Source organism: Dermochelys coriacea, chromosome 11 (genome assembly GCF_009764565.3).
Source record: "Dermochelys coriacea isolate rDerCor1 chromosome 11, rDerCor1.pri.v4, whole genome shotgun sequence".
In the NCBI taxonomy this organism is placed as follows: domain Eukaryota; kingdom Metazoa; phylum Chordata; order Testudines; family Dermochelyidae; genus Dermochelys; species Dermochelys coriacea.
The window spans coordinates 54,313,324-54,340,921 of record NC_050078.2 but is presented as its reverse complement, the minus strand read 5'-3'; the positions used below and the strand labels follow the sequence as shown (position 1 = coordinate 54,340,921).

General features: G+C 43.4%; 1 protein-coding gene across 1 annotated transcript; it reads left to right on the top strand.

Annotated features, from left to right (window-relative positions):
* The first annotated feature begins 23,574 nt into the window (after nucleotides 1–23,574).
* Nucleotides 23,575–24,408, top strand: LOC119863630 (testis-specific serine/threonine-protein kinase 6-like). The gene has a single exon (XM_038422342.1). The coding sequence runs from the start codon at nucleotides 23,575–23,577 to the stop codon at nucleotides 24,406–24,408; it is 834 nt and encodes a 277-aa protein (XP_038278270.1).
* The last annotated feature ends 3,190 nt before the right edge of the window (nucleotides 24,409–27,598 follow it).

Here is a 27,598-nt window from a genome sequence, read left to right as displayed (position 1 = left end):
ATGGCAGGTTAGGGGAGGCTGTGCCTCCCCAAACAGCCAGGCATGGCCTGGCCCCTGCCCCCATCTGACCCCCCTGTGTCTCACCCCCTGATGGCCCCCCCAGGACTCCTGCCCCATCCAACCCCCCCATTCCCTGATGGCCCCCCGGGGACCCCTGCCCCATCCAACCACCCCTTCTCCCTAACCGCCCCAGACCCCTCGCCCCTAACTGCCCCCACCACCCCCTCCTCTCCTTCCTGACTGCCCCCCCAGGACTCCTGCCCCCGTTCAACCCCTGTTCCCTGCCCTCTGACCACCTCGACCCCTATCCACGCCCCTGACCACCCCCCGAACTCCCCTGCCCTCTATCCAACCCCCTGCCCCCCGCCTGCTTACCTTGCTGCCTGGAGCACCAGTGGCTGGCAGTGCGGCTGCACCAGGACAGGCAGCCGTGCCGTGCAGCACAGAGCACCGGGTCAGGCAGGACTCTGCAGCCCCGCCGCCCAGAGCATTGCACTACGCGGAGGCATGGCTGCGGGGGAGGGGGAACAGCCTCCCGGGTCAGGAGCTCAGGGGCTGAGCAGGACGGTCCCGCAGGCCGGATGTGGCCTGCAGGCCATAGTTTGCCCACCTCTGCACTACAGTTTCTTAATAAAACAGTGGTACAAATGTTTTTTAACATGGCAAAACAATATATGTTTCTTAATCTCATTCTGACAAACAGCTTGGCCATTTTCGCTGAAATTTCCCAGAACAAATCAGCCTGAGGTGGACACCTGCCATAAAAATTTCAGCCTCAACAGTTCAAGTTTGGCAAAGTTATAAACAGCTGAAACAGGGCTTTACAATGGGAACCGTCAGGCAATCTTAACTATAGGCAGCACGACCAACCCTGCCTCTAATAAATAATGAAACATCACCGGCTCTGTATGTGACAATTAAAAATACGACTAACACAGGTAACCTACAATGCCTTATGGAGAGAGACATCTCATTGTAAAGCCTAATCCTTCATCACACAGTTGTGCTGTCAAGGTTTGAAGTGAGGAGAGGCTTTTGCTGGACCAGTGTCACAACCTTAACAAGTTTTGAATGTGGACATCGATTCTGCAACACATACTCATGCGTTTAACTTTACTACTGAGAGTGTTCTATCGAAATGAATGGAACTACTCATGGTAGTAAAGGTAAGCACAGGTACAAGTGTTTGCAGGATTGGCACTGTGTTTTAGGTCCATTTTTCTACATTACTCTCCATGATAAACATTAAATAGTTTCCTGTTAATTACATTTTTCAAAATCTAATCTATTATATATTTACATGAGACATGAACAGCACAGAGAAAGGAGGTAGCTGGCTTAATAAGATAGCAGTGAAATTTACAATAAGAATCTGTATTACCCAATGTATTTCAGTACTAAAAATCAGTGAATGTTTAGCATCTGTTCACTGTATACAATATTATATTCTGCATCTTGTGAAAAGAACATTGGTTTTGCCATGTGGTATGTACATTTCTTAAAAATACATTTCACCATCTAGGTCACTTTCTTAGTTAATGTATTTTATTAATTATGTCTCTCCCCTACGTATGACATCTCATAGGGTGAAATCCTGGCTTTATGGGAGTTTTGCCATTGACTTCAATGGGACCAGATTTTCACCCATAATGTGCCTCTTTAACTTATGTGCAATGCAGACATTTGAACACCAGAGGACAGTGTTTGAATGAATTAAAAAATACAGAACAATTGAAATGCACTTCAAAAACAATAAAATACCAACTACTTATTATCATTCATATTCCTGGAAGCAGAGTTTTGTAAGAGACTGACACAACAAATTAATGTGAAAGATAATGAAGACTAGAATGACTTAGGAATAATTAATAAGTGAGTTCATTCTGTGTGAACTTATATTTGAGTATGTATTAAACCTTCTTACCATGATTCATTCTTTTACTGATGATTTGAAATATGCTTCTTTCTCTTTTAGTTGTGAAAACCCAATGATGGCTATAGTTTTTTGACTCTTCTCATCATTTGAAATCATCTCTCTTTTCTTCTTCAATTTGATTCTTATGAAGATTTGATATCTCTTCCTAAACCCAAGAAACTTTGTACAGATAATAGACAGTCACTGCAATAACACGAAAAAAACAACAAAGTCAACAACTTGTGACTCTTATGACAGCAAAAGGCTGAGTTTACAAAAAGAAGAGGAAAGATATCAACTCTTCTTGCAGGTCACTGCAGAAGGGTCAAAGCTAAATGGATATGAAAAGAAAATTACACTCATCTCTAGAAGCTGGTTCATCAGAATTAAAGCATACTGGTGTTATGGTGTGGGAGAACCCTTTGCCCATACTGTACCTGATCTGTGCCTAAAGAGATGCCCTTCAGTCTCCAGAGATATCCATGTACTGTATACATCAATTATAATGGGAAGTGTTAGGCATCTTTAGTAACAGGCAGTGCTATCAACCCCACCTATAACCCAAAGACTATAAAAGGTCAAATTCTGCCCTCAGTTTTAACCATACAACTGCACTTGAGTCATTATACTGAAGTGAGGCCAGCAGCTGAAGTCAATCTGCTGTTGAATTACCAGTGTTAACTCTACCAGGCTCTAAATGGAAGTTAGTGGGGTGTACATATGTAAGTAAGGTTTGAACTTGCCCCAGATTTTTGAAAACAGACAAATTGAGTTATAACCCTTCAGTCTGTAAGAACCTTTTAGGCCTTGATCCACAATTCATTGGGATGGATCTGTCATACTAACATCAGCTGCAGTCACTCAATGGATCGTAACAGGCACTTCAGAGATATTTCAGTCAAAGCAGTCAGTAATGTTGTGCAAAGCTGTTAGTAATGGCTCAACTGGGTAAATCCATAATTGCATGTAAAATGTCTCTATTTCATGCTAGCCCATTCTGGCTCCATAGGAAATACTCCTTTTAAGTTAACAGGACACACTTCATGAATATTACAGTGAGCACGTATTAAGGATTAGACCCATAATGGACTAACAGCTAAGAAGTCACGTCCCAATCAGCTGGATCAACATTTCTCTTTCAATCTTTTTTCATTTTTTCCTTTGATTACAGCTGTAAAAGAGAGTCAGAACAAACAAACCTATCACAAGCTTATTCAAATGACACAAAGAGTCTACATTAATGTCGGAAAATCAATAATGAGGCTTAAAATCCAGGCTCTCACTCTGGCATGAATTCCCACCATTTTATACCTTTTAGTATGGCACAAGATGGCAGTGAAAAGCTCAGATTTTCAGCCTTCTCCCTATATTTTCTGCATTTTATGAGAAGTAACATTACCTAAATATTCCAGGAAACAGAACAACATGTTAAAGACATCCACACTACCTGTAAGCATTATATGGGAGAAGCAGCATTCTCCCATGGCTAGAGCACTGCACTGGAAGTCAGGAGACATGGGTACTAGCTCCAGCTTTGCTGGTGACCTTGGGCAGATGACTTTTTCTTTCATTCTCCTCCCACCAGTGTGTTTGTCATGTCTATTTTGACTGTAATCTCTTCAGGGAAGAGACTGTCTCTTGCTATGTGTTTGAATATTACCCAAGACAATGGGGCTCTGATCTTGACTGGGGCCTCTAGGTGCTACTGACATCCAAATAAATAACAAATAACTTTTTCCTCAGTCTTCTCCCCTGCACCACCTACCCCCAAATCATGTGCCACATGACAACAGCCTTTGTTGCCCCTCGCAGATAATATTTTCCCAATATTTCCACTCCAGGAGTGGAAATTCTATACCTAATTCTTGCAACTAAATCTGGATTCCCCAAAACAAATCTCTAAATGCCTCAATTCATTTTTGCTGCCTACCTTTTCAATTTTTCTGCATAGGTTTTTGCAACAAGATGACCAAAACTAATGCAACATGCAAGGAGAAAGTGCACTGGCTTTTATATAATGCTACTAAAATATCTTGCATCTTGTTTAAGATAGCTGAATTTGCTTTTTTGGCTTCCCACTTCAAACTACTCACATTGTTGTCTAGATATTTTTCCTGAGAAGTTTTGACTAATTTGTAATCCAGGATTATGTACAGTGTTTTAAATTATTGCTCCTGATGTGTATAACTTTGCCCTTGACTACATTTAATTTCTGTCAGTCTGCTGCCATGACGTCTAGTTGCCTAATTTTATTAGGTCTTTCTGGAATTATTCACAATTGTCCATAGTACTGGCTGCAATAGCTAACCTAAATAATTGTGCACTGTCAGGAAATGTCACCACTTCATTATTTAACCCCACTTGCTAGAGAATTATTGAACACCAGAGGTCTTAGTAATTATCCCTGAGGCACCACATTGTTAACTAAGGCTAAGTATGGTTTTGTGGGAACCACAAAGAAACTGATCCAAATTCTACAAACCCAAGTAATGCCCTAGAAATAGATCCAGCTCACTTGGATGCTTCCTTCATTCCATATGTCCGCTTCCCTCAGCAGGCCCAAGCACCTTTTCACTTACCCTTTGTACTCACCAGTGGTGCAGAGGAGAGACTGGTGGTCTTTATATAAGCACCTCTTGAAGCATTTCAGGTTAGCCAGATAGCCTACCTCACTAGACATTTTGCAGGAGAGTATAGTCACATATGCCTACTACTCTCCCAATCCACAGGAAGCATTTTGGGAAGAATGGCCTTGAGCTCACCCTGCCATTCTCCACTTGCAAGACCAGAAAATGCTGCTCCAGTCCTGCAGCTGGCTCTACTAGTTACTCCTGAGTGAATTCTGTGCCCCAAAATTAGAAATTCTGCACACAATATTTTAAAATTCTGCAAATGTTATTTGTCAAAATAGCACTATATAATCATGCCAGTTTCAATTATTTTGATAATTGATTTCAAAATACCTGTCAGCAAGTATGTCTGTAGCAAAAATTCCACTGGGAGTAGAGCGGTAAAGAAACCCCTACGACAACCCAGTTCCTGTTTCTCTGCCCCCCACCTCCCCAGAGCCCAGCCAGGGGACTGACACTCACACTCTCTCCTCCCCAGAACCTAGTCACAGCTCCCACCCCCAGCCCAGACACTCACATCCCCTAGTCCCCAGAGGCCAGCTGCAGCCCCCACCCTGCCCAGACATTCACACTCTCTACCTCCCATAGCTCAAGTATCCAGAGGGAGAAATAGCCTGATTCTGGGTCCTGCGGTTGCACGGAGTTTCCTGCATGCTGCCACCTCCTTCCTTCAGGGTGTGCTGGGAACAGTAGCTGCTGGGAACCCTCCAATTTCCTCCCCCTCCCTTGTCTTCTGTTTGGAAGCTGGGCTCTGCTGGGTCCAGCAGCCCCTAATGGTGGCCAACATCTCTGCGGCCCTTTTCTGTGGGGGAAAAAAGGAAATTCTGTGCATATATTAATTTCTGAAAAATTCTGCATTGTGCAGTGGTGCAGAATTCCCCCAGAGTATCTAGTAGCCCTTATTTTACTCTGGGTTGGAGATCCCCCAGACTGAGATAAGAGCTGTTATCAGAGAGAGCACAGGAGCAATTATTGATTCTGCTGCTATAAATGGGGGATGGGTGGACACTTCTCAAAGAGTTCAGGAGGTGGGTTTGTAAAAGCCATTGCCTCTCCACTTCAAAAGACCACTAAGAGGTATGTGAGTTGGTGGAGAGGGGTAGAACCTAGGACTAAAATTCTAAGCTTTAGAGTCGAAGGTTCGTGTGAATAGGGCATGGGTCTAGAAATCAGGAGTCCTGGGTTCTTGTCTCCCCCTTAGCCATTGACCTATAGCAACTCCCTTAATGAAAAAAAATCAAGTCTTCACTAATTTTAGGTACCCCCAATTTGAGTGCCCAACTGGAAACACTTACCACCTGATTTTCAGAGTTGCTGAGTGCCCACTGCTGCCACTGAGCTTTGAGTAATGTTGCTGTTGTGGACTAAAGCTGTGCAAATAATTGATATTTCAGTTTAGTGGCTGAAGTGAAAAAAAAATAGGATCAGGTCTACCAAAAATAATCTTATTTTTCAGGTGAAATGAAAAAGTTAAAAAAAATATTTTCAGGTCAAACATTTTGTTGTTCAACCCAAAATGAAATATTTAATAGGCATTTTAATCTATTTATTTTTAATTTTTTTAAATAAAATTGAGTGAAATTCCAAAACAAAATAGGTTTCTGAAACAGAGTCAAAACATTTCATTTGGGGAAAAATATTTGATTCAACTGAAAAAATTCACCCAAATGTGTGAATTGTCTTGGCATTTTTCAGCAAATGAATGATTTGCACAAAAAAAATGTTGCCTCGCTCTGGTTGGGACTGTTTTTCTACCAGCCACTTTAGATCTCCATTCTGTTGACACTGGGCAACTCTTCCTCTTCGCCCTTGGGGAAGTTTGGTAAAAAATCCCACTCCAAGTACCATGTATGCAGGAGTCACTTCAGGGAAAAGCCAAACAGCACAGCAATAGCTAGAAAGAAAACCCATCTCAACATAAGCTAAGGGGGAAACCCCTCTTTAAATGAAATAAAAATCAAAAGGTCAATACCAGAAGTCTGGAAAGGACAGGGGTCAGCTCCTGAGAGGCAAACAAAACTTCTCTTCCCTTTCCCTCAGTGAGGCCTGAAGAATCTCTCCAATTCAACAGACCTTCAAACATTCAACTCAAAAGGGAAAAAAACCATTTACAGCTGGTCTCCCTTAGCTCAGAGGAATCTGGCCTGACTTCCTACGCACCACAGGGGTGAACAGCTTGTAGCTTCTCTTTCCCAAGAACCCTGTAGCTCTTGGGCCTCAGGGCCCCTGATCCCTTTCAGAATCACAAAAGAAATCCTCCCCTTTCCAAGGCAGCCAGCCCGCTGAAGCCTGCATCCTCCCTTTTGTCTTCTGTTCCTCTCTTGATTATTCCCCCAAGTCTGGGCATTTCTGGCAGGTGTTGGGGGGTGAAGCCAACATTTGCCGACAGTCAAATCATTAACCCCTTACTGCCCTGGCCCAGTGTAAGATTTGTACATGCCATCACAGGCAAACCAGAGCACTGGCTGTGTGGCATAGTGCCAAATACCATTTAAACTGGCCTATGATTCAATTCTATATTCCTGGAACACATAAAATTCCCATGTGTGTGAATAGGAGTTCTGAATGCAAAAGGAACACATAACCAGGCTCTTAATTTGCTGTTACAACAATATTGTCAATTAACTTGAACATTGGAAAAGCAACACTGCTTCCATGGTCAGCCCATGCTGCAGAATTTACATTGCAGCAGGACAGTGTTTACCAGTTGTGAAGCTTTTGGGTTCAACCCAGACCAGTAAGGTGCTGTGTCACAGCCTGCCCTGCAACTATGGGTGCCTGCAATACTATGCTGCTGTGGCTCACAGATCTGACACTGACAGGTCACATCCTGGCTTCCACTGCCGTTACTTTTTACAGAGTGATGCCAACACACTCCCCGTCCTGAATTTCCCCAAAACCATCTGTCCTGTGATGTCCAGCCCCCTACTGAAGAGCCTCAGAAGTCATTATGTTTGTTGCTCTTTTAAAGAGACGATAGACTGCAGCCTGTTAGCTTAGCTGGGGTTAGTATACCCTTCCCTTCAATCCAGGCACTGGATTGGTTTATAGTAAAACTAAAACAGGTTTATTAAAAAACAAGTCATAGGTATAAGTGATATATCCATGTATAGGTACATCAAGTACAAGGAGTAAGGATAGAAATGGTTACAAACAAACAAAAGTAAAAATACTCTTCTAAGACTAAAATTTAACTTCTGCAAGTTCCAATCTTTGCCTAACCAGGTTTCTCACCGATAGTCAGTTCCCGGAGACTTCAACCCAGATGCACTTTTCTCAGCTGTAAAAGGGCCCTGGCCTTATGTCTCTGCTCCGTAAAGGATAATGCTTTCTTTTCATAGTCCCAGTGAGCCTCAGAAATGTATTCTTTGGAAAGTAAACCCAGCCAATGCATCTCTCTCTTGTTGAGGTGTAGATGCCATGCTGTCTTCCCAAAGTTCATTGATCCTGCTTCAAGAGGCAGGAAGGCTTCCTAGGATATAGTATCCATATGTTAAGCATTCAGCTTTTCCTGCTTACTCCTCTGATGGCTTTGTTTACTATGCATGTCAATGTGCTTTTCTTCGCCTTTGGTCACACCTTGCCTAATTTACACATACAAGCAGGAGACACATACAAGCAGGTGGAACCATATTCCCTCGTCTGGAACAGGAGTGGCTTAGGCATTGCTCGCCACATACACTTTAAGAACACATTTGCAGCACATAAGGTAAGGTCCTGTGTGGATGTACATATATCACACAAGAACATTAATGATCATTGAGTTACTAGTGTTGCAATGACATATTATATACCACCTTTGGGGTATACATCCTGATAACAGTGTGCCAACACGCATTGGGGAGGTCACAGCAATCACAAATGTCAGTTGCTCTTACTCCTTTTTAGAGAGAAGCTGAAAGAGAAAAAGACAGCCAAAAGGGACAGAAATAGGATGAGGATCACATCTACTTCCAAACAGTAAAAAAAAAAAAAAAAAGTTACAAAATCTTTTGATCTGCATAGGGAGGGGAAAAAACCCAGCTCGGAGTATTTAGACCACCACCCAGTTCTTGGGCAAAAGAATGTAAAATTATACAAATGACCATATCTATCTTACCTGTATGACTTCCAAACCCAACCCAACCCTGCCTTTCTCTACAATCACCACTGCTGTTGCTGCTCACAGGGAACAGAGAGCCTCCAACAACACGAGACACTGCCTCAGGCTGCTGCTGCCTCCACACACACATGTTCATAAAACATTCATAGACAAGGCTCTGTGCTCAGTTATGTTTGTTTCTGCTTCTGCAAGTACAGTTCTGCCAAACCGCAGCATTACTGGGCTAAAATAAACTAGCAGGAATAATCACACCTGCAATTACAGTAGATTTGGAGTAGCAGTTCTACTGCAGAAAAGGGACCCAGGCAATGAAGTGTCTTTGAGCGGTCTGGATTTGTTGTTCCTGTGGTACATCCCTTTTAAAGGGCCTGCTTGCTTTCCAACTGCACCAAACCAGCACTGGGCATGCTCAGTTATTTTAACAGTTCTGAGATTAGTTGCTGAATAGCATTTTGCAGTTTTAAAAAAGGGAGAATAACATTTTTGAAAGAAATAACACCTGCTACTATGGGCTGTGTTGCTTCCTTGTTATCTTCTATCAAAACATGCCTGCCCTGTGTTACAAACCTCACTTGTATTTTTTCCATATGGTAATAACCTGAGCGTGCTATTGGACTCAAAAAGGTACAGTATGTGATTCTGGCTGCAGAGACAGACCAATACAAATCTTAGTGCCAGCACTAACCTAGTCACAATGTTTCATATGGACCATCAATAATGAAGACAACAAGCTGTTTTCTTTTCAGCCCAGGGCTCTCTTTCCAAATGACCAAAAAAAATATAATCAAATACATTCAGAAATACTAAACACCAGAAAAATGTGGGAAAACTCATTTTAAAAAGCTAATCATCCCATTTATGGCCAGCAATAGGATCCAATTATTCATACACAGATGAAGAGGAATAATTTATGGTGCCCATTTGCACAGTCTTACATAAGGTCTGTAAGTCAGAATATTAACTCTCAGCTGCCTTTAATTCTTATGTATGTGTTTTATCTACATATATATGTGCAGATCAATGAGATACCACAAAGATTAGATAGAGAGGTGACAGGTGCCTTAGAAATACCTAAGGCCCTGATCCTGCAAGTTACAACAGGGGTAGAACCCCCTCAACTCACCTGAAGCCTCACTGAAATCAAAGGGGCTCTATGCAGGTACGTTGTATTGTATTGTATATCCTGCATTGTAACTTGCAGGATCAGAGTTCAAGGTATAGCGCAATAGAACTAGGTGCTACAGTTATTTTGTTAATAGAAATTGTTGGAATTAGTTTTTTATGTGCCAGTGGTGTACTAGGTAGTGTTCAAACACACACAGGAAATCCCCCAACCCAACGGCCCTGCAATCAGATCCAGGCCAGCCAACCCCTGAGCCCATGCAGAGCCCCGTTGATTTCAGTGGGACTCCACATGGCCCATTTACATGGGTTTGATCATAGGATTGGTATATAAGACAAGCAACACATGTTGTATACATTTTTCATATATTGAATACACTCAAGCTAACTTTCCACAATAGTTTATAATGCACTTAGTCCTAAAAGCTTTGGATATTTAAAATAAACTTTAGGTAAATATGCAAGCTGTAGTTTCCTTATCTGATTGACCGGAAACCCCAAACCTTTTGAGGTTTGCCTATCATTAATATGGAGAAACTGCTTTATATACAACTCTTGCTAATGGTGTTGTTATCCTAAAATAAGTTTTTACATATTATCATCTCTTTAGTATGTTATGCCATGTGTGAAACCTCCAGGAAACACTTGACTAAATTATTAATTCCAAATACAGGGCCAAATGCTGCACTCCCTGTTCAGCTACACTGTGCGTTGTCTTCACCTAAGTAAGGAGAGTAAAGTTTGGCCCACAGTACATAAAAATGTTGTTCATGATTAAAAAATTAGAACATTTTAGAACTAAATGGAAAACAGAGGTTTTCTTTGAAATAAACCACAGTCCATCATAATAGGGACTTCAGCGATAAGAATGCAAAGAAGCGGACAAATGATCCTAAGTAAACAAGTTCTCATGACTGTTTTGTTAGCTCAGTTGTTTGCTGTAGTGAATGACAGCTGGTACTTCACAGTCCAATAATTAAACTGACATAGCTCTAGCAATCCCGGAGCTCAGGGAAAGGGCAGCCACAGCAAAACACACAGCACAGAGACATGTTTGATTAGCTGAATGTTGAGATTAATCTGCTTTTGAATTCCCAGCAACTAACTCCACCATAGGAGAGATGGTCTCACAAGGGAAGCCCCTCTCATTCCCTAATGAAAGGAATATACATCTGTGCGGCCTCTCTAGGGTAAGATTACAATGATGACCTAATACAGAAAGTCAAAACGCCCTCTAGCCACATGACAGGGGCCTCCCAATTATACCCCCAACTTCTTTCTCTCTCATTGCTCTGATGCTCCTCCAAGGAGCCGAAGAGGCACTAATTTGTTTGTTGGTCATGCTCTCATCAAGATAAAACAGTTTTGGGTTTACAAAATATCTTTATGCAGTAACCGTCATGCAAGTGTAAACAGACCTCTCAGAGGAGGGTTATTGTGTTATAATTTGTAATACATCTGAGGGTCAGCATGTCCCAAAACTACTGAACAAGATTTAGTAATGATCCTTCACAGTGGCAGTATAATTTAAACAGCAGGAGAGAGCTGGTGAGGGGGGGCAGGTTTTACATCATGATAAAGGGTTATTTAATGGTAGCCAAGATAATACAACTGCTTGTCAAAAAAAACAACGAGGATTTTATTAACCAGAACAAACAGAACTGGATTCCACCTCCCTACAATAACATTAAATTGATGAATACATATAATAAATAAATTTATAATGGTTCAAATATATACACACACACACACACACACACACACCCATAACTTACTGCTAAGTGTACTTAACTAAATATAACCCTCTAAATAAAGAAATATTCCTATAGCTATCTTCGTATGCACAGGCTATTATTTTATAGGTTATTTTTTTCTAATTTAAGGTTCCCCTTTCCCCAAATATCTTACTGGATGCTGTCTAGCGCCCAAGTCAGTCTTTGAGCCTCAAATGACTCATGACTTCCTGAAGAGATGAACTCGACTCCAGTGATTCTTGCTTGCGTGACTGCACATTAGACCAAACCCACTGGATCAGAAGGACCTTTGGCTCTCCTGTTCCAGATCTCCAGAGCCACATGAATCAATGATAGCAGATGACTGGAACCAATGATTAGGAACAAAGAGGAAGGGATGCTCAGGAACACACCATCCAATGTGGACTGACTTGACCAGCCACCTTTAAACTAAAGGGACCCTCATCTGCATGTCTATCTTTCCTGCCCAATCTTAGCCTCTCACTTATTCTCAGTTTCTCTCAGTCGGGGTCCCCCCCCGCATCCCTCTGGCTGCTCCCTGTTTGACTCAGTTTACACACAGAGTCTCTGTTTCTCTCAGGCTCCCACACTGCCTGCCTCTATCCCTCAACCATCCCCCTCTTCTCCTCCAATTGTCACTTCCCTCTGAGAAAGTGAGAGGAGGTGGCTGCTCACCTCATAGAGCCGGGAAGGCCTACCTCCTCTCCACAGAAAAATGACAGTGCATTCACCCTGGACATACCCTAAATCATTTGTCCCCATACAGGGTTGCATCCCTTTGCAATATTTACACAAGGATCTCAAAGCACTTTACAGAACAGTGGGTAAAACGATTCCCCGTTTGGAAAAAGGGGACAATGAGACACAGATTAAATGACTTGCCTGTAGCAACATAAAAAGTCACTGACAAATCCCGGGATTGAATTCAGGTCCTCCGAGTCCCAGATCCCTCTCGTACCCCCCATTTCTGTCCCTGCTATAAGTTAGGTTATATTTTCAGAAGTGCCTCTATGACTAAGGAGTCAAAATCCTATATTCAAAAAAGACTTGGGCATTTAGGAACCTACAGGAACTTTTTCAAATGAAACTTTCGAGCCTAAGTCATTAGGTGTGTTTGAAAATTTTAACCATATGTCTCAGAACAATAGTATTGAAGGCTCATTATTATTTAGTGAGGAAAATATTCTTTATTCTTTACAAAAGTTTGATTTAAGTTATCCTCAGTGATATTCCAAAGCAACCCATAGAGCTTGAGGATTTAATTACATATCTCTGTCATACTTTATAATGAAGGTTCCATTTGTCAATGGATTTATAAAGGATTAATTAATGATTAAGTATAACCATACTACAAACATAAGCAGTGTTATAGATGCACATCAATAGAAGACACTGACAGATCAGTATAGAGTCCAGCAGGTTAACACCTATTAGTAATTTATTAAAACTTTATTAAAGGAAATAATATAAAGTGTGACCCACCTCCGCAAATTTTTCAAGTCATTAAATAAATTATTGAATGTAAAAATATTACTACCAAGTCATTTGTATCTTTGTAGAGCAACTGCTGTTTACCAAGTATTAGATATATTATAGAAACTAATTATAGAGCCATTCAAATAAACAATTTAGACAGCTCCACAATCAAACTCCTGTTATTACCAGTAGGTATAGCATGTGAGGAGGCTCAGGGGCTCAAGTTCCTTTTATATACTTATGTCTGTTACAGTTCAGGGCAATTGCACCTGTATTTCTCCTCAGTGGTCCAAGGACACCCACTCTAGGGTTCCAGCTCCCCAGCAGTTGCCTCTCTTAGGTGAAGACCCACATCTTTTTCCCCTCTGACCACAGTATTTCCAGGCTGAACAGTTTTGCTTAGACTGAGGTCAGATGGGATCATTGTGATCATCTAGTCTGACCTTTATAGCACAGCCAGAGAACTTCCCCGTGTAAGTATTTATCAACAGTAATCAAGTCACCTCTTAATCTACTCTTTGTTAAACTAAACAACAACATCTCTGTCTTCACTGTGTATTCCCAGCAAAAGACCATCTGCCTAAGTAGGCCGTCTTCACCTCTCTCGTCAGGGACAATACACACTATAATTGAAGCAATTATAAGTAACCACACAGTCCTTTCTAAGCAACCCTATTTTATTCTTAAGGCAAAAGCACTACAGAGAAAACATAATAAAAATAATCTACATGCTTGCTAATAAGCTTATCAGCTGAGCAGTCCTTCAAAACTCTCCACAGAGGTGTTCCTGTAGTTTCAAGTTCATAAAACCCTTTTGTCCAGAACAGGAACTCTCATGAAAAGTTTAATCCATCCTTTATACAGTTCAAAGATCTTTGAGTTGGAGTTTCCAGGCACAGGTAATTAATCAGTTTCTCTCCTAGCATGTTGTTTCAAAAGGCCGGCTTTGGAGGTGAGAATTTGCATTTCCCTCCTCCCAAGTACTTAATGGAAAATTCACTTTACACACATTGTCCCAAAGAATTCTTTGAGGTTTATAACACTTCCTAGAGCTTGAATGAATCATGTCTTCCTCCTATAGATGTTCCAAACAGTCCCACAATAGTACATAAACATTTGCATTTTTAATGCAATGAACTCCAAAGATGTTAAACTTAATACAATGAGCTTGGGCCAGAATATTGCTATATCTGTCAACACCACTAAAATGTATTGACTTTGGCTAAATATTTATAGTACTGATTGCACAATCTGAGGTGGAGGGATGGAAGCAAAACAGATTTGGGGTACATTTTTATGCTAAGAAACTTAGAGCCAAAAAATCTAAGGAAACAAAAAAAATTCAAGTCCAAGCACAACACAGAAAGATGAACTCGGAGCTCTTTCCTCCTTCTCTGTCTAATGGTGTTCTCCAAAGAAGAAATATCTCATTCCTTCCGCTTGCTGTCTCAGTTCAGTGCTTCTTCTGAAAGTCACATGTCATACTGCAGACTGTGGGTTAGGTACCAGGCTAAGAATAGAGCTGAACAAGAACATCTGCACCATGAACAGCAGCAGCTAATATCAGTTTAGCCTTGGGTTTACAGAAAGACCAGAAATATATGTTAGTATCATAGATTCATAGATACTAAGGTCAGAAGGGACCATTCTGATCATCTAGTCCGACCTCCTGCACAGCGCAGGCCACAGAATCTCACCCACCCACTCCTATGAAAAACCTCACCCATGTCTGAGCTATTGAAGTCCTTAAATCATGGTTTAAAGACTTCAAGGAGCAGAGAAGCCTCCCTCAAGTCACCCATGCCCCATGCTACAGAGGAAGGCGAAAAACCTCCAGAGCCTCTCCAATCTGCCCTGGAGGAAAATTCCTTCCCAACCCCAAATATGGCGATCAGCTAAACCCTGAGCATATGGGCAAGATTCACCAGCCAGATACGACAGAAAATTCTTTCCTGGGTAACTCAGATCCCATCCATCTAATATCCCATCTCAGGGGATTTGGCCTATTTACCCTGAATATTTAAAGATCAATTACTTACCAAAATCCCATTATCCCATCATACCATCTCCTCCATAAACTTATCAAGTAGAATCTTAAAACCAGATAGATCTTTTGCCCCCACTGCTTCCCTTGGAAGGCTATTCCAAAACTTCACTCCTCTGATGGTTAAAAACCTTCGTCTGATTTCAAGTCTAAACTTCCTGGTGGCCAGTTTATACCCATTTGTTCTTGTGTCCACATTGGTGCTGAGCTTAAATAATTCCTCTCCCTCTCCTGTATTTATCCCTCTGATATATTTATAGAGAGCAATCATATCTCCCCTCAACCTTCTTTTAGTTAGGCTAAACAAGCCAAGCTCCTTAAATCTCCTTTCATAAGACAATTTTTCCATTCCTCAGATCATCCTAGTAGCCCTTCTCTGTACCTGCTCCAGTTTGAATTCATCCTTTTTAAACATGGGAGACCAGAACTGCACACAGTATTCTAGGTGAGGTCTCACCAGTGCCTTATATAATGGTACTAAAACCTCCTTATCCCTACTGGAAATGCCTCTCCTGATGCATCCCAAAACCGCATTAGCTTTTTTCACAGCCATATCACATTGGCAGCTCATAGTCATCCTATGATCAACCAATACTCCAAGGTCCTTCTCCTCTTCTGTTACTTCTAATTGATGCGTCCCCAACTTATAACTAAAATTCTTGTTATTAATCCCTAAATGCATAACCTTACACTTCTCACTATTAGATTTCATCCTATTACTATTACTCCAGTTTACAAGGTCACCCAGATCCTCCTGTATAACATCGCGATCCTTCTCCGAATTGGCAATACCTCCCAGCTTTGTATCATCTGCAAACTTTATTAGCACACTCCCACTTTTTGTGCCAAGGGTCAGTAATAAAAAGATTAAATAAGATTGGTCCCAAAACCGATCCCTGAGGAACTCCACTGGTAACCTCCCTCCAACCTGACAGTTCTCCTTTCAGTAGGACCCGTTGCAGTCTCCCCTTTAACCAATTCCTTATCCACCTTTTGATGTTCATATTGATCCCCATCTTCTCCAATTTAACTAATAATTCCCCATGTGGCACGGTATCAAATGTCTTACTGAAATCTAGGTAAATTAGATCCACTGCATTTCCTTTATCTAAAAAATCTGTTACCTTTTCAAAAAAGGAGATTAGGTTGGTTTGGAATAATCTACCTTTTGTAAAACCATGTTGTATTTTGTCCCATTTACCATTGACTTCAATGTCCTTAACTAATTTCTCCTTCAAAATTTTTTCCAGGACCTTGCATACTACAGATGTCAAACTAACTGGCCTGTAGTTACCCGGATCACTTTTTTTTTCCTTTCTTAAAAATAGGAACTATATTAGCAATTCTCCAATCATTCGGTACTACTCCTGAGTTTACAGATTCATTAAAAATTCTTGCTAATGGGCTTGCAATTTAAGGTGCCAATTCCTTTAATATTCTTGGATGAAGATTATCTGGGCCCCCCGATTTAGTCCCATTAAGCTGTTTCAGTTTCGCTTCTACCTCAGATATGGTAATATCTACTTCTATATCCTCATTCCCATTTGTCATGCTACCATTATCCCCAAGATCCTCTTTAGCCTTATTAAAGACTGAGGCAAAGTATTTGTTTAGATATTGGGCCATGCCTAGATTATCTTTAACCTCCACTCCATCCTCAGTGTTAAGCGGCCCCACTTCTTCTTTCTTAGTTTTCTTTTTATTTATATGGCTATAGAACTTTTTACTATTGGTTTTAATTCCCTTTGCAAGGTCCAACTCTACTCGACTTTTAGCCTGTCTCACTTTATCCCTACATGTTCTGACCTCAATTAGGTAGCTTTCCTTGCTGATCCCTCCCATCTTCCACTCCCTGTATGCTTTCTCAAAAAGAAAAGGAGTACTTGTGGCACCTTAGAGACTAAAATTTATTAGAGCATAAGCTTTCGTGAGCTACAGCTCACTATTCCTTTTCTTTTTGCGAATACAGACTAACACGGCTGCTACTCTGAAACCTGTATGCTTTCTGCTTCTTCTTAATCACCTCTCTAAGATGCTTGCTCATCCAGCTTGGTCTACAACTCCTGCCTATGAATTTTTTCCCCTTTCTTGGGATACAGGCTTTCGATAGCTTCTGCAGCTTTGATTTAAAGTAATCCCAGGCCTCCTCTACCTTTAGATCCATAAGTTCTTCAGTCCAATCCACTTCCCTAACTAATTTCCTTAATTTTTTGAAAGTCAGCCCTTTTGAAATCAAAAACCCTAGTTGCAGATTTATTTTTGTTAATCCTTCCATTTAGTTTGAACTGAATTAGCTCATGATTACTTGAGCCAAGATTTGTTCCCTACAACCATTTCTTCTATGAGGTCCTCGCTACTCACCAAAATTAAATCTAATCTATCACATTGGATACCCCAAGATTCTCCCAAGAAGCCCTTCCCCACCCTATTTTTCAGCTGGGCTCTTCTCTCCTAATCATCATGGCATCGCCTTATGGGAGCGTGGGATTTATAACGGATCTACGGTTTCTAACTGCTAGGTATTGTTCTGAGTAGAGCATGGCTGAGAGAACAGCTCAGTTGCTAATTTGAACCTGCGTAGAGCAGTCTGAACCAAGTTTGCTGGAAACATGAAAACTGGGAGCTCCCTTCAGCAGATGTAGGTTTACTAGTATTATAAGGTACAAAGCCACAGCAACCTTTACCGTTTCAGTATTGTTCATAGTAGCTACTCCACTTTTTCTCCCACGGTGCTTCGGGCCACATCTCTTCTGGGATCACCACAAACGGGCATCCCCTAAAAGACGATTCTGCCCCCCTGTGATCACCATGTATTCCACTGCTTGAACTACAGTTCAAGCCCTGCTTTAGCCCAATGTACTAGGCATCATCAGAACCACTGTGCTTACACACATATGAAATGGTACCTACCTATCCACCGAGAGAACTGAGGACTTCTTTTCTCAGTGGCACTAATATAACAAGAAGGGAATCTATGTAACCAATGGGAACATGGGGCATCATCTTCCCTCATAAAAATTCCTTAAATCTACTACGTCAGCTCAGTGGTGTTTAGTCACCTAGGAGCACTCACTTCTTACTGAAACTGCGGCCTGAACCTCATCTGAAGTCACTGTGGTTATGAATCACAATCTAACTGCAAGTGCCAGGAATTAATCTGTAGCCCGCAGAAATAAATGACTTTCCACAGCTCTCTGGTCTACTGAGTTCTGTGCTGTTTTTTCTGTGCTTAAATAAAAGCATTCGTGGCATATGGCTTAAGCTGCAGTTCTTTCTTAACTTGAATTTTTGTCAGTTTTTGTTCCTGGATTTCTTTTCTTTTTTTAATTGTCATCTTCAGTAGTTTGGCCAATTGTTTCTTCTTCATTCTCTCCTTCCCCACCCCCATTCTGCCAATGTCATCCAGTGAAACCAGGAAACTAGGCAAATTCTTCTGCAGAAAGAAGTTTATGTCTTAACCACTTCAGAAGCAGGAATTCTAGGTTTGCTCATTAGACTGCCTGCATGGAAAGAGTCTGTGGGCAGTTTGCATCTGGCACCACATGGACATAGGAGACAAGAAACCTCCTCCCTTATGCCTCCATACAGATGTGATCCCCTAGTAGCTATCCTGACTCCACACTCTTCAAAGAAGTTGAGGATGGAATGGGAGTAAGGGACCCACTTCCCACCCCACCAGCCAGCAGAGTTGTCCACACACTGGAGGAAGCAAATGTTCCATCTTGTAACCGACTGGTGCAGCATTTATATCGCTCCTCTGTCTCAAGGCATTTCAAGCAGTGTGGTGCCTGGATAATGCTGGATGACTCCTCCAGCTGTTATGGAGTGATGCTTCTCTGCATTATGCCTAATAAAAAGCTGTGCTTTCAAGGCATAGTGAATTCCTGTATTTGCAAAAGGATTTAGAGAAGAAAAGATGGCTCTTGGAGAGAGGGTTAGGTAAAGCCAGAAAGTACTATAGCAGATAAAAATTAACATTGTGCTTATAATACAGTAGGTGCCAACAAACACATCACTGTAACTAAAGCTGCTTTAGTAACTACTGTTTGTTCAAGTGGTTATATAACTCAGTGACTTTAAAAAATACTGAAATGACTGAATAAGGGAAGATAATGCTCAGTCCTGGACTGATTTTTTTTTTCTTTCAGCGCTGATTGGCGAAAGTATTATTAGAACCATGAAGGGTTTTGTGGTTTCAGATTTTTTTTTATAAACTAAATAAAAAATACAATTTGCTGGCAGCTGTTCCCTAACATGGGTAGAACCTTAGAATATCTTGAAAAACCAATAGTGCTTAAGAACTGAATGTAGGCAGTACTCTTTCCTCTGAGTCAGTTACTGGATCTGAAATCCGGCAGGCTGTTTGAGGGGCATTTTTGCTGATGTCTTTCATGAGAGACCCAAAACAGAGGTCATTAAAGATCCCACTTCACTCTTCTCAAAAGTAGGGCAGCTAATGCTGCAGTTCTCACGAAGTCCCAACTCAGGTAATTGCTTCCTGCCTCTCCAAATCCCTCCTGCCTCTGCTGTTTCAGTTAGATATAGTGTTCTTCACTTCCCTTGCTGGGCCTATATTTTATTCCCCTTCTCCCTGCCCCATTGAGTTAGTAACAAATGGCCCATTTGGGTAGCTGGAGGCATCAGATGCCCCTTTTGTTGCCCTTACTTAGGGCTACCAGTGATGTTATGCGTGTGTAGGCAAGGACTCCATGTGATTGCCCAAATCCCTTATTCTCTTCCGTACCTAGGGCTCTCTTGTCGCCTCCTTGGGCTGTTCAGAGTGTCTAATTAAAAAATTAGAAAATATGCACACAGAATCCAGACAAGCTACATTTATACCAAGAACCACAAAGACCATTTACCTTCAGCAAACGAGTGCTCAAGAAAAGAAAAACTGGAGAGGGAAGTTAAAATATTTCATATCAATATACCCTATCAATAGTACGTATTCTAAAATACATGGTACATTTATTCAAATGTGACCTCAGAACAAAGATCATTGCCCGCAACAAAATTAAAAATCTATAATTCTGTAGATCTCTAAGAGGCCTTTGGTCCGAATTCTGTTATGCAGCTCCAAGTATCTTTTTTAAAAAAATTCAAAGGACTATAATTCCAAGTTCAAGAGCTTAGGTGAGAAGGAGTTCTTTGGGGATTCTTCACTGGAAGATAAATTGAGAGAGTCCTCCTCTAAACCCTTAGGAGGAATCACTGTAGCTGTAAATATGCTCTTCCAGCTGTGACCAGAGATTTTGTCTCAGTTGCCTGAAATGCCTTAAAACACTTTAAATTGGAAATTTGCAGAAAAATTTCAGGATAGGGTGTAAATTTGGAAAAATTATAAACTGCTTAATTGAATGTAATATGTGTGGTGATTGTATCAGGACCACTTGGAATGCTCAGAACAGTAATTAGTTTTAGGAATAAATCTTTAAATAAAAATTAAGAATAGTTTAAATTAGAAAATCTAGTAATGGTGACTGTAGGCTGATGTAATATAGTGAGAGATTCCATTTCTAGGGCACACAGGAGTCCATTGCCTATGATGTAATAATTCCACTTCCTGTGGGGAATGACTCAGCAAAATCCCATACAGATACATTGAAGCCCATAGGAATACATGGGACTTTCAAACAGGAAGTAGATAGGGTTCATTCAAAGATCAGCTGCAAAACTCTATAGGAACACATTGAGCCCATAGAAGTCTATGAGAGGAGGAGGAGCTACTAGGACACATGACTATTTAGCACACAATCAACATATGCTAATCTCTGGAACCTGATTGGCTGAGCTTGAGCGTCAGGTTGGTACACATGACATAATTTAGCATATGCAAATCCCTGAAAGCAGATTGGCTGAATTACAATAAATTATGGCTAATGCGCTGCAAATCGTATATAAAGGCGACCGCCAGCAGGCTAAAATCTTGTAGGGAACAAGGGCCTGAAGGAGAGCGGAATGCTGCAGGACACTTGGAAGAAAGACGACCTCACAGAGCTGCAGCAAGCACGCCAGTGGAACTCGGCTGGGTAAGGGAGCTAGCTATTGCCTTACAGCCGCAGAGTAGCTAACTACCCACAATCACAAGCATCAACAGCACTCGCTAGCCTCAGACAATGCTCACTGGCGGCCATCGCTCACAAAGCAGCTACTACTGCGGCAGCACCACAAGCCAAAGCAATGGTTTCTGTAAGTAGGTAATGGCATTTCCATCCTAGATGCCTAATGGCATTTCCATCTAGCAAAGCAACTAGAACAGCACCGCAACCCACGCTCGCTAGCATCGTCCCCAAGCAGCTACGACAGTCCTGCAACCCACGCTCGCTAGCATCGTCCCCAAGCAACTAGAACAGCACCGCAACCCACGCTCGCTAGCATCGTTCCCAAGCAGCTACGACAATCCTGCAACCCAGGCTCGCTAGCATCGTTCCCAAGCAGCTACGACAATCCTGCAACCCACGCTCGCTAGCATCGTCCCCAAGCAACTAGAACAGCACCGCAACCCACGCTCGCTAGCGTCGTTCCCAAGCAGCTACGACAATCCTGCAACCCACGCTCGCTAGCATCATTCCCAAGCAGCTACGACAATCCTGCAACCCACGCTCGCTAGCATCATTCCCAAGCAGCTACGACAATCCTGCAACCCACGCTCGCTAGCATCATTCCCAAGCAGCTACGACAATCCTGCAAGCCACACTCGCTAGCATCGTCCCCAAGCAGCTACGACAATCCTGCAACCCACGCTCGCTAGCATCGTCCCCAAGCAACTAGAACAGCACCGCAACCCACGCTCGCTAGCGTCGTTCCCAAGCAGCTACGACAATCCTGCAACCCACGCTCACTAGCATCGTTCCCAAGCAGTTATGACAATCCTGCAACCCACGCTCGCTAGCATCATTCCCAAGCAGCTACGACAATCCTGCAACCCACGCTCGCTAGCATCATTCCCAAGCAGCTACGACAATCCTGCAACCCACGCTCGCCAGCATCGTCCCCAAGCAGCTACGACAATCCTGCAACCCACACTCGCTAGCATCGTCCCCAAGCCGCTCCGACAACCCTGCAACCCACGCTCGCTAGCAAGTCCCCAAGCTGCTCTTGCAGCGGCAGTAACAGCAGTCCTCTCAGGGTTCCAAGGTTGCCCCTGGCAATGGCCGTTTCTGCCACCCAGCCAGCCGAGGCCACTGCAGCAGCTACCTCAGCAGTAGCCAAGCAGGCTTCTGTAACTGCTCCCTGGGGAGAAGCTTTGCCTCAGTGGAACAGGCAGCCGCTTGAACAGCAGCACAGATTGCTACCAGCGCTCCCAAAACATAGACCGAGCAGAAGGCCCTCGAAGACGGTTCTGAGGGATTGTTAAGAAAGCCCTTGTAAGTCCAATCTTCCTTTTATTTTACCATCCCCTAGAATATATGGGCTGCAAGTGTAAAAGTTGGATTTTGTGTCTGAGTGAGATCTGCTCCTACCCATTTAGTAACCATCAAGCCAGCGCTTCCTAGAAGCTTAGTTTTAAGTATTTAATATTGACCGGTTAATTAATATATTGTTACATGTATAATTATTATATTGTTATAAGGTATAGAATATTAAGTGAATGATTATATTGTTATATGCCATAGAGTTAAATTGAAATTATTATTGTAGGGTTGTGTTTTTATTTGTTGGGTCGCTTCATTCCCTTTTTAACTGTAACCTTATTTTATCTATCTCTATTTTTCACTGGAACCACTCACTTCTAAATAAATATTGTGTTTTCAAAGATTCATGGCCTGGACTGTCTATTCCTGATCAGAGGGCTATATCCTGTGTCCTTTCAAGGGCAAGTTAGCTAGCTGCCGCTTTCCCTGGAACCTCCTTTAGGTCAGGCCACAATCTTAATTACCGGAACAGATAAATTCAAAATAAAGGTTTTAAATTAAGAGCCGCATTTATAGGCAACATCACTGGCTAAATACAATTGGTTTCAAATCTTCCAGTAACACAGCCTCAGAACTACAAAATAAATATTCACAGCCACCCAAAACAACTTGCAGTTTGGCATGGTATAAAACCATTCTTTTTGCACCACTTTGTGTAAATCCTGACTTGAATATATCTAGTTTTCTGTGCAGAATATGCATCAGTCTGGCAAAACCCAGAAATTGCTCCTTCCAGAATGCTCATGACTAAGCTCTTATTATTTCAAGAAGCCTATCCCAAACTCAAGTGGAAGAGACAATAACCTCAGGAAAATTAACATGAGGAGCTTTCCCCCTTGCTTTTGTACATGATATGCCCAGGATCCCAAAGAGAGGAGGAAGGAAAGGGAGCAAACTTGACACCCTTGGCAACGCACAAAGGGAGTGGTCCATGACACTCCTAGCACATCACAATACCCGGGTGAGCAGTGATGGCCCTGGACCAAGTACCCAGTAGGAACATGGGAAGGGGTGAAAGTCAACAGCTGCCACGCACAATGGGTTAAAGCTTTCAATCCCTGGAGCAAACACCAGCCCCAATCAAGCCCATCAGAACCCATCAAGCCACACTGCACCATGTCAAGAACCTCCAGAGGAGACAAACTGCTTAACGAGCTTGGCTACAAGCTAGGCCAGACCCTGGGTGAGGGCAGTTACTCCAAGGTGAGGGTGGCCACCTCAGCTAAGTACAAGGGCCCGCTAGCTATCAAGGTGGTGGATCGGCGCCGGGCCCCCCCCGACTTTGTACACAAGTTTCTACCACGGGAACTCTCCATCCTGCGGGTGATCCGGCACCCCAATATCGTGCGGGTCTTTGAATTCATCGAGGTCTGCAATGGGAAACTCTACATCGTGATGGAAGCAGCGTCCACTGATCTGCTCCAGCTGGTGCAGCAGCTGGGGAAACTACCTTGTGTCCCTGAGGCCCGGGACATCTTTGGACAGATCGTGGGTGCCGTGCGCTACCTTCATGACCGGAACCTGGTGCACCGGGACCTCAAGTGTGAGAACGTCTTGCTCACCTCTGATGGCCGCCGGGCAAAGCTCACTGACTTTGGCTTTGGCAAGGAGGCACATGGCTACCCAGACCTAAGCACCACCTACTGTGGATCAGCTGCCTATGCCTCCCCCGAGGTGCTGCTGGGCATTCCCTACGATGCCAAGAAGTATGACATATGGAGCTTGGGCGTGGTGCTCTATGTGATGGTGACCGGTTGCATGCCCTTTGATGATACCCACATCCACAGCATGCCGCGCCGCCAGAAGAAGGGGGTCCTCTACCCTGATGGTCTTCCCCCTCTGCCTGAGCCCTGCAAAACCCTCATTGCCCAGCTGCTCCAGTTCAGTCCAGCTTCCCGGCCTGGGGTGGGACAGGTGACCAAGAACAGCTGGCTGAAAGGGGATATTTAAAAGGGCAAGGCTCCCCCATATATTCCAGCCCTAGGACATGTGCAGGGACAGCTGAGGCACCAACCCTGTGAAGCTGCATGTTAAACAGATATTGACAATGAGGAGCTGGAAAGGACTAGGGTCATTTACGGGAGCAACAGCCACATGAAGCTGATAGTAAGATTTAAAGTGATGATGTGACCACATGTTGCTAGAAGGTTAAAGGCCCAACCACCCTATGAAGCTGCTGCAGGTTGGATTTCAAGGTACCGGGACCATGCTGACGTAGTTGCAAGAATGACGAATGGGGCTGTTTAAAGAAGCATTGACCACAGGGAACACTGGAGTACCATCAACTTGCCAGTGGCAGCAGGAAGGAGATGGTCTCCCCAGCAGGCAGGTTTGGACTTCACCACAAAGCCTGAAGGCGGCAGTGTGCGGATGAGATGGTGGGACAAATAGCAGCAAAGATCTTTGTGTCACCTACTCCCTAACGGACAATAATAAACTCTGAAGTTCCCCTGTGGCTGACTTTCTGTGCTGCTCCCTGATTCCTTTCTGCCAAAATGCGTCTCGAGTCTAAGTCACCTGATAGCATTTATAAAAGGGACCAAGGCCAGGGCTTTGGGGGGGCTGGAGGAGACTTTTTTAATCTCTTTCCCACTGCTCTTCAACCTGTTTTCAAACACCATTTCCTAGGTTGCTCCTCACCTCACTCATTCGGAGGGAGATTCCCTCCTTTTGGAACCTGGGATCTGAACAGTCTCCAACTTTGGTGACGTTCAAAATCCAGATTTGATTCTAGGGCCAAAACTTTGGATTGGGTTCAATCAGAGCTGCATAAAGCTGGAAAATGATAGCTATTTTGCTAAAAATTGGGACATTTTGTATTTCCAGCTCCAAAAGGAACCTGAGAACTGCACATAAAAAGTTAGCAACTGTTCTTAAACCAGGTCCCAAATATCTGCTATAGATCTCCATAGTCAAACCCCCACTTGCAAAGAATCTTTCACTTATGGGGGAAAGTGCCTAAAACATCTTTTAATAAGATCTTTAACATTTCCCTTATTCAAATGAAGTCAGACTCAAACTTCCACTGAAGTCAATGGAAAGGGTCCCATAGAGACACGTATCAAGCCCACAGTCACATCCTGTTAGACAAACACTTCTGTTGTTGTTTAAACCAACCAAAATCAATGATAGCAGCTTCACCATGGATCCATCTTTCACTAACCAGTGCACATGGCTTTGCAAGAAGCAAGGGCAATTTTTTTTGTTTGTTTGTTAAGAAACAAATTTTGATTTCAAGCTTCTGAGCTTTATAAAAGTAGGGGGTTAAATAAAACCACCCTTAGCAGTGTACATTTCAGTCCCAAAGGCTTGTCCAGAAAATGGTTTCTCTGCTGCATGATGGAAAATGCATTCCTTGTGAGATGACTGTCCCCTCATCTCAATAAAAATATAACCTCTTGAGTTTCAGCACCGGAGGGCATGGATTTATGGAGTCATTAGTGTCTGTGCACATTTCAGCTTTTTTTTTATTCTCAGCAAAGAGTGACAGGGAACACCTTTTATGGAGATCTCACTGCAGGAGGTAAGTGCCACCAAAGGTGGAAAAGTCCCCGCAAGGCAGTGCATCTGTAAAATTGAAAGGGAGCAGTCTCCATTAGATGGCTATTCATACTGATCATCTGCAGTGGATGAGAAAACCCCAGCATGGATGCAAGCACCTCCATAAGGCGGGGATCAATTCTACAGGGACATGCTGTCCATGGGGTATTCTAGTGAATTCTCAGGCGGTTTGAGGTTTGGATAAAGATCCAGAGTGTGGATGCTCATCTGAACTTCCAGAAGCCAACCACCCCCCACCCCATGACACTCTCCTATAATCTGTCCCTAAAGAAAACCACCTCCCCTATGGCTGACTTCATTGGGGAAGTAGAAAAGGCGGTCCCCTCCAGGGTGTAAAGAGGGCAAATAGCAAGTCTGTCACGTACGCTGCAGCTCCCCTCAGACAGCAGCTCCCCTTTTGTTTTCTCAGTGTTGACTCTAGTTTATCCCCTTTCCCTCTCTCTCTTCCCCTTGGTGACCTCCAGGTTTCTCTCCATTTGACTGTCCACTGGGAGTTAAAGTAGGAGGTTTGGGTAAGCCTCCAGAGGACACACTCTACTGCACTCCATAGTTGGCCTTATCCTCCAGTGAATCCTTCTGTGCTCCCTGCCTAGCCCCAGTGTGGTCGCAGTTTCCCAGCTCAACTTCCTAAGGGCATTTGCCTTCTAATGCATCTCCTCATTGTCCTCCAACAAGTCTCTGCTGCCATCTCCCCCATTCCCCCGGTGTTCCCAACTCTTTCCCACTCAGTCAGTCGTGAGGTGGGAATGTGGTAGTGTACGTAGGGTGGAAGCTAGGGAAGGAAGCAAGGCTAATGGCATGGAAGAGAAGTAGAGAGACAGGAAAGCAGGAGGCTGGATAGGTCTTCAGGGAGCTGTTAGGCAGGAAGAATGTGGTTATCTGGCAGGATGGGAGGCACAATGCCTGGGGAGGTTGCAGGCAGAGAGGGGCTGGGTTACCCTGCGCTGTGGAGTCCCATCCCTATTGGATGGGATTTCTCAGCACAAGGAAGGTTCCTTAGCGTGGTCGGTCTGAGGGCTGGACCATGTGGTAGTGGTAGGAGAAAGGAAGACAGCTGCTCTTCCCATGAAGATCTGCCGTCCTCAAGGATTGGGAGGGAGGAAGGAGTCCCCCTGTGGCAGGTGGGGAGCCAGTCAGCTGCCCTCAGAAGACAATGGGATGGAACGGGAGGCAAGAAGACACTGCCCTTCTCTTCCAAAGATCCCAAAGTTAAGTGGGGAGCAGTGGGAGACCCTGGGAATAGGGAGAGAGGCTGCTGGGGGAGGAAGAAGAAAGGGGAACATCATCTTGGGGTGAGAAGCTGGGACAGCAGGAGGAGCTGCTGTGTTTAGAGCCAGAAGGGGATTCCCTGGGTTGAGGAGGGCTGGGTGAGGTATGTGAAGGGCCCACTAGGTGAGGAAGGGGTTACTGATTGCAGGGGCCGTAGACCTCCCTGGCCACTTTCCCTTGTGTCTCTTCTCCTCTGTGCCAGGCTGCCACAGGCCCCAGCTTAAGTGCTCAGAGAGGGATAGGCACCCTCAGGCCTCCTGCCTGCACCCCACATGGAGACCAGTGCTAGCTGGAGCCCAGAATTTCCCTT

Excerpts from the sequence above, each read along its gene's own strand:
- LOC119863630 (XM_038422342.1), top strand. The coding sequence starts at position 23,575 with ATGTCAAGAACCTCCAGAGGAGACAAACTGCTTAACGAGCTTGGCTAC.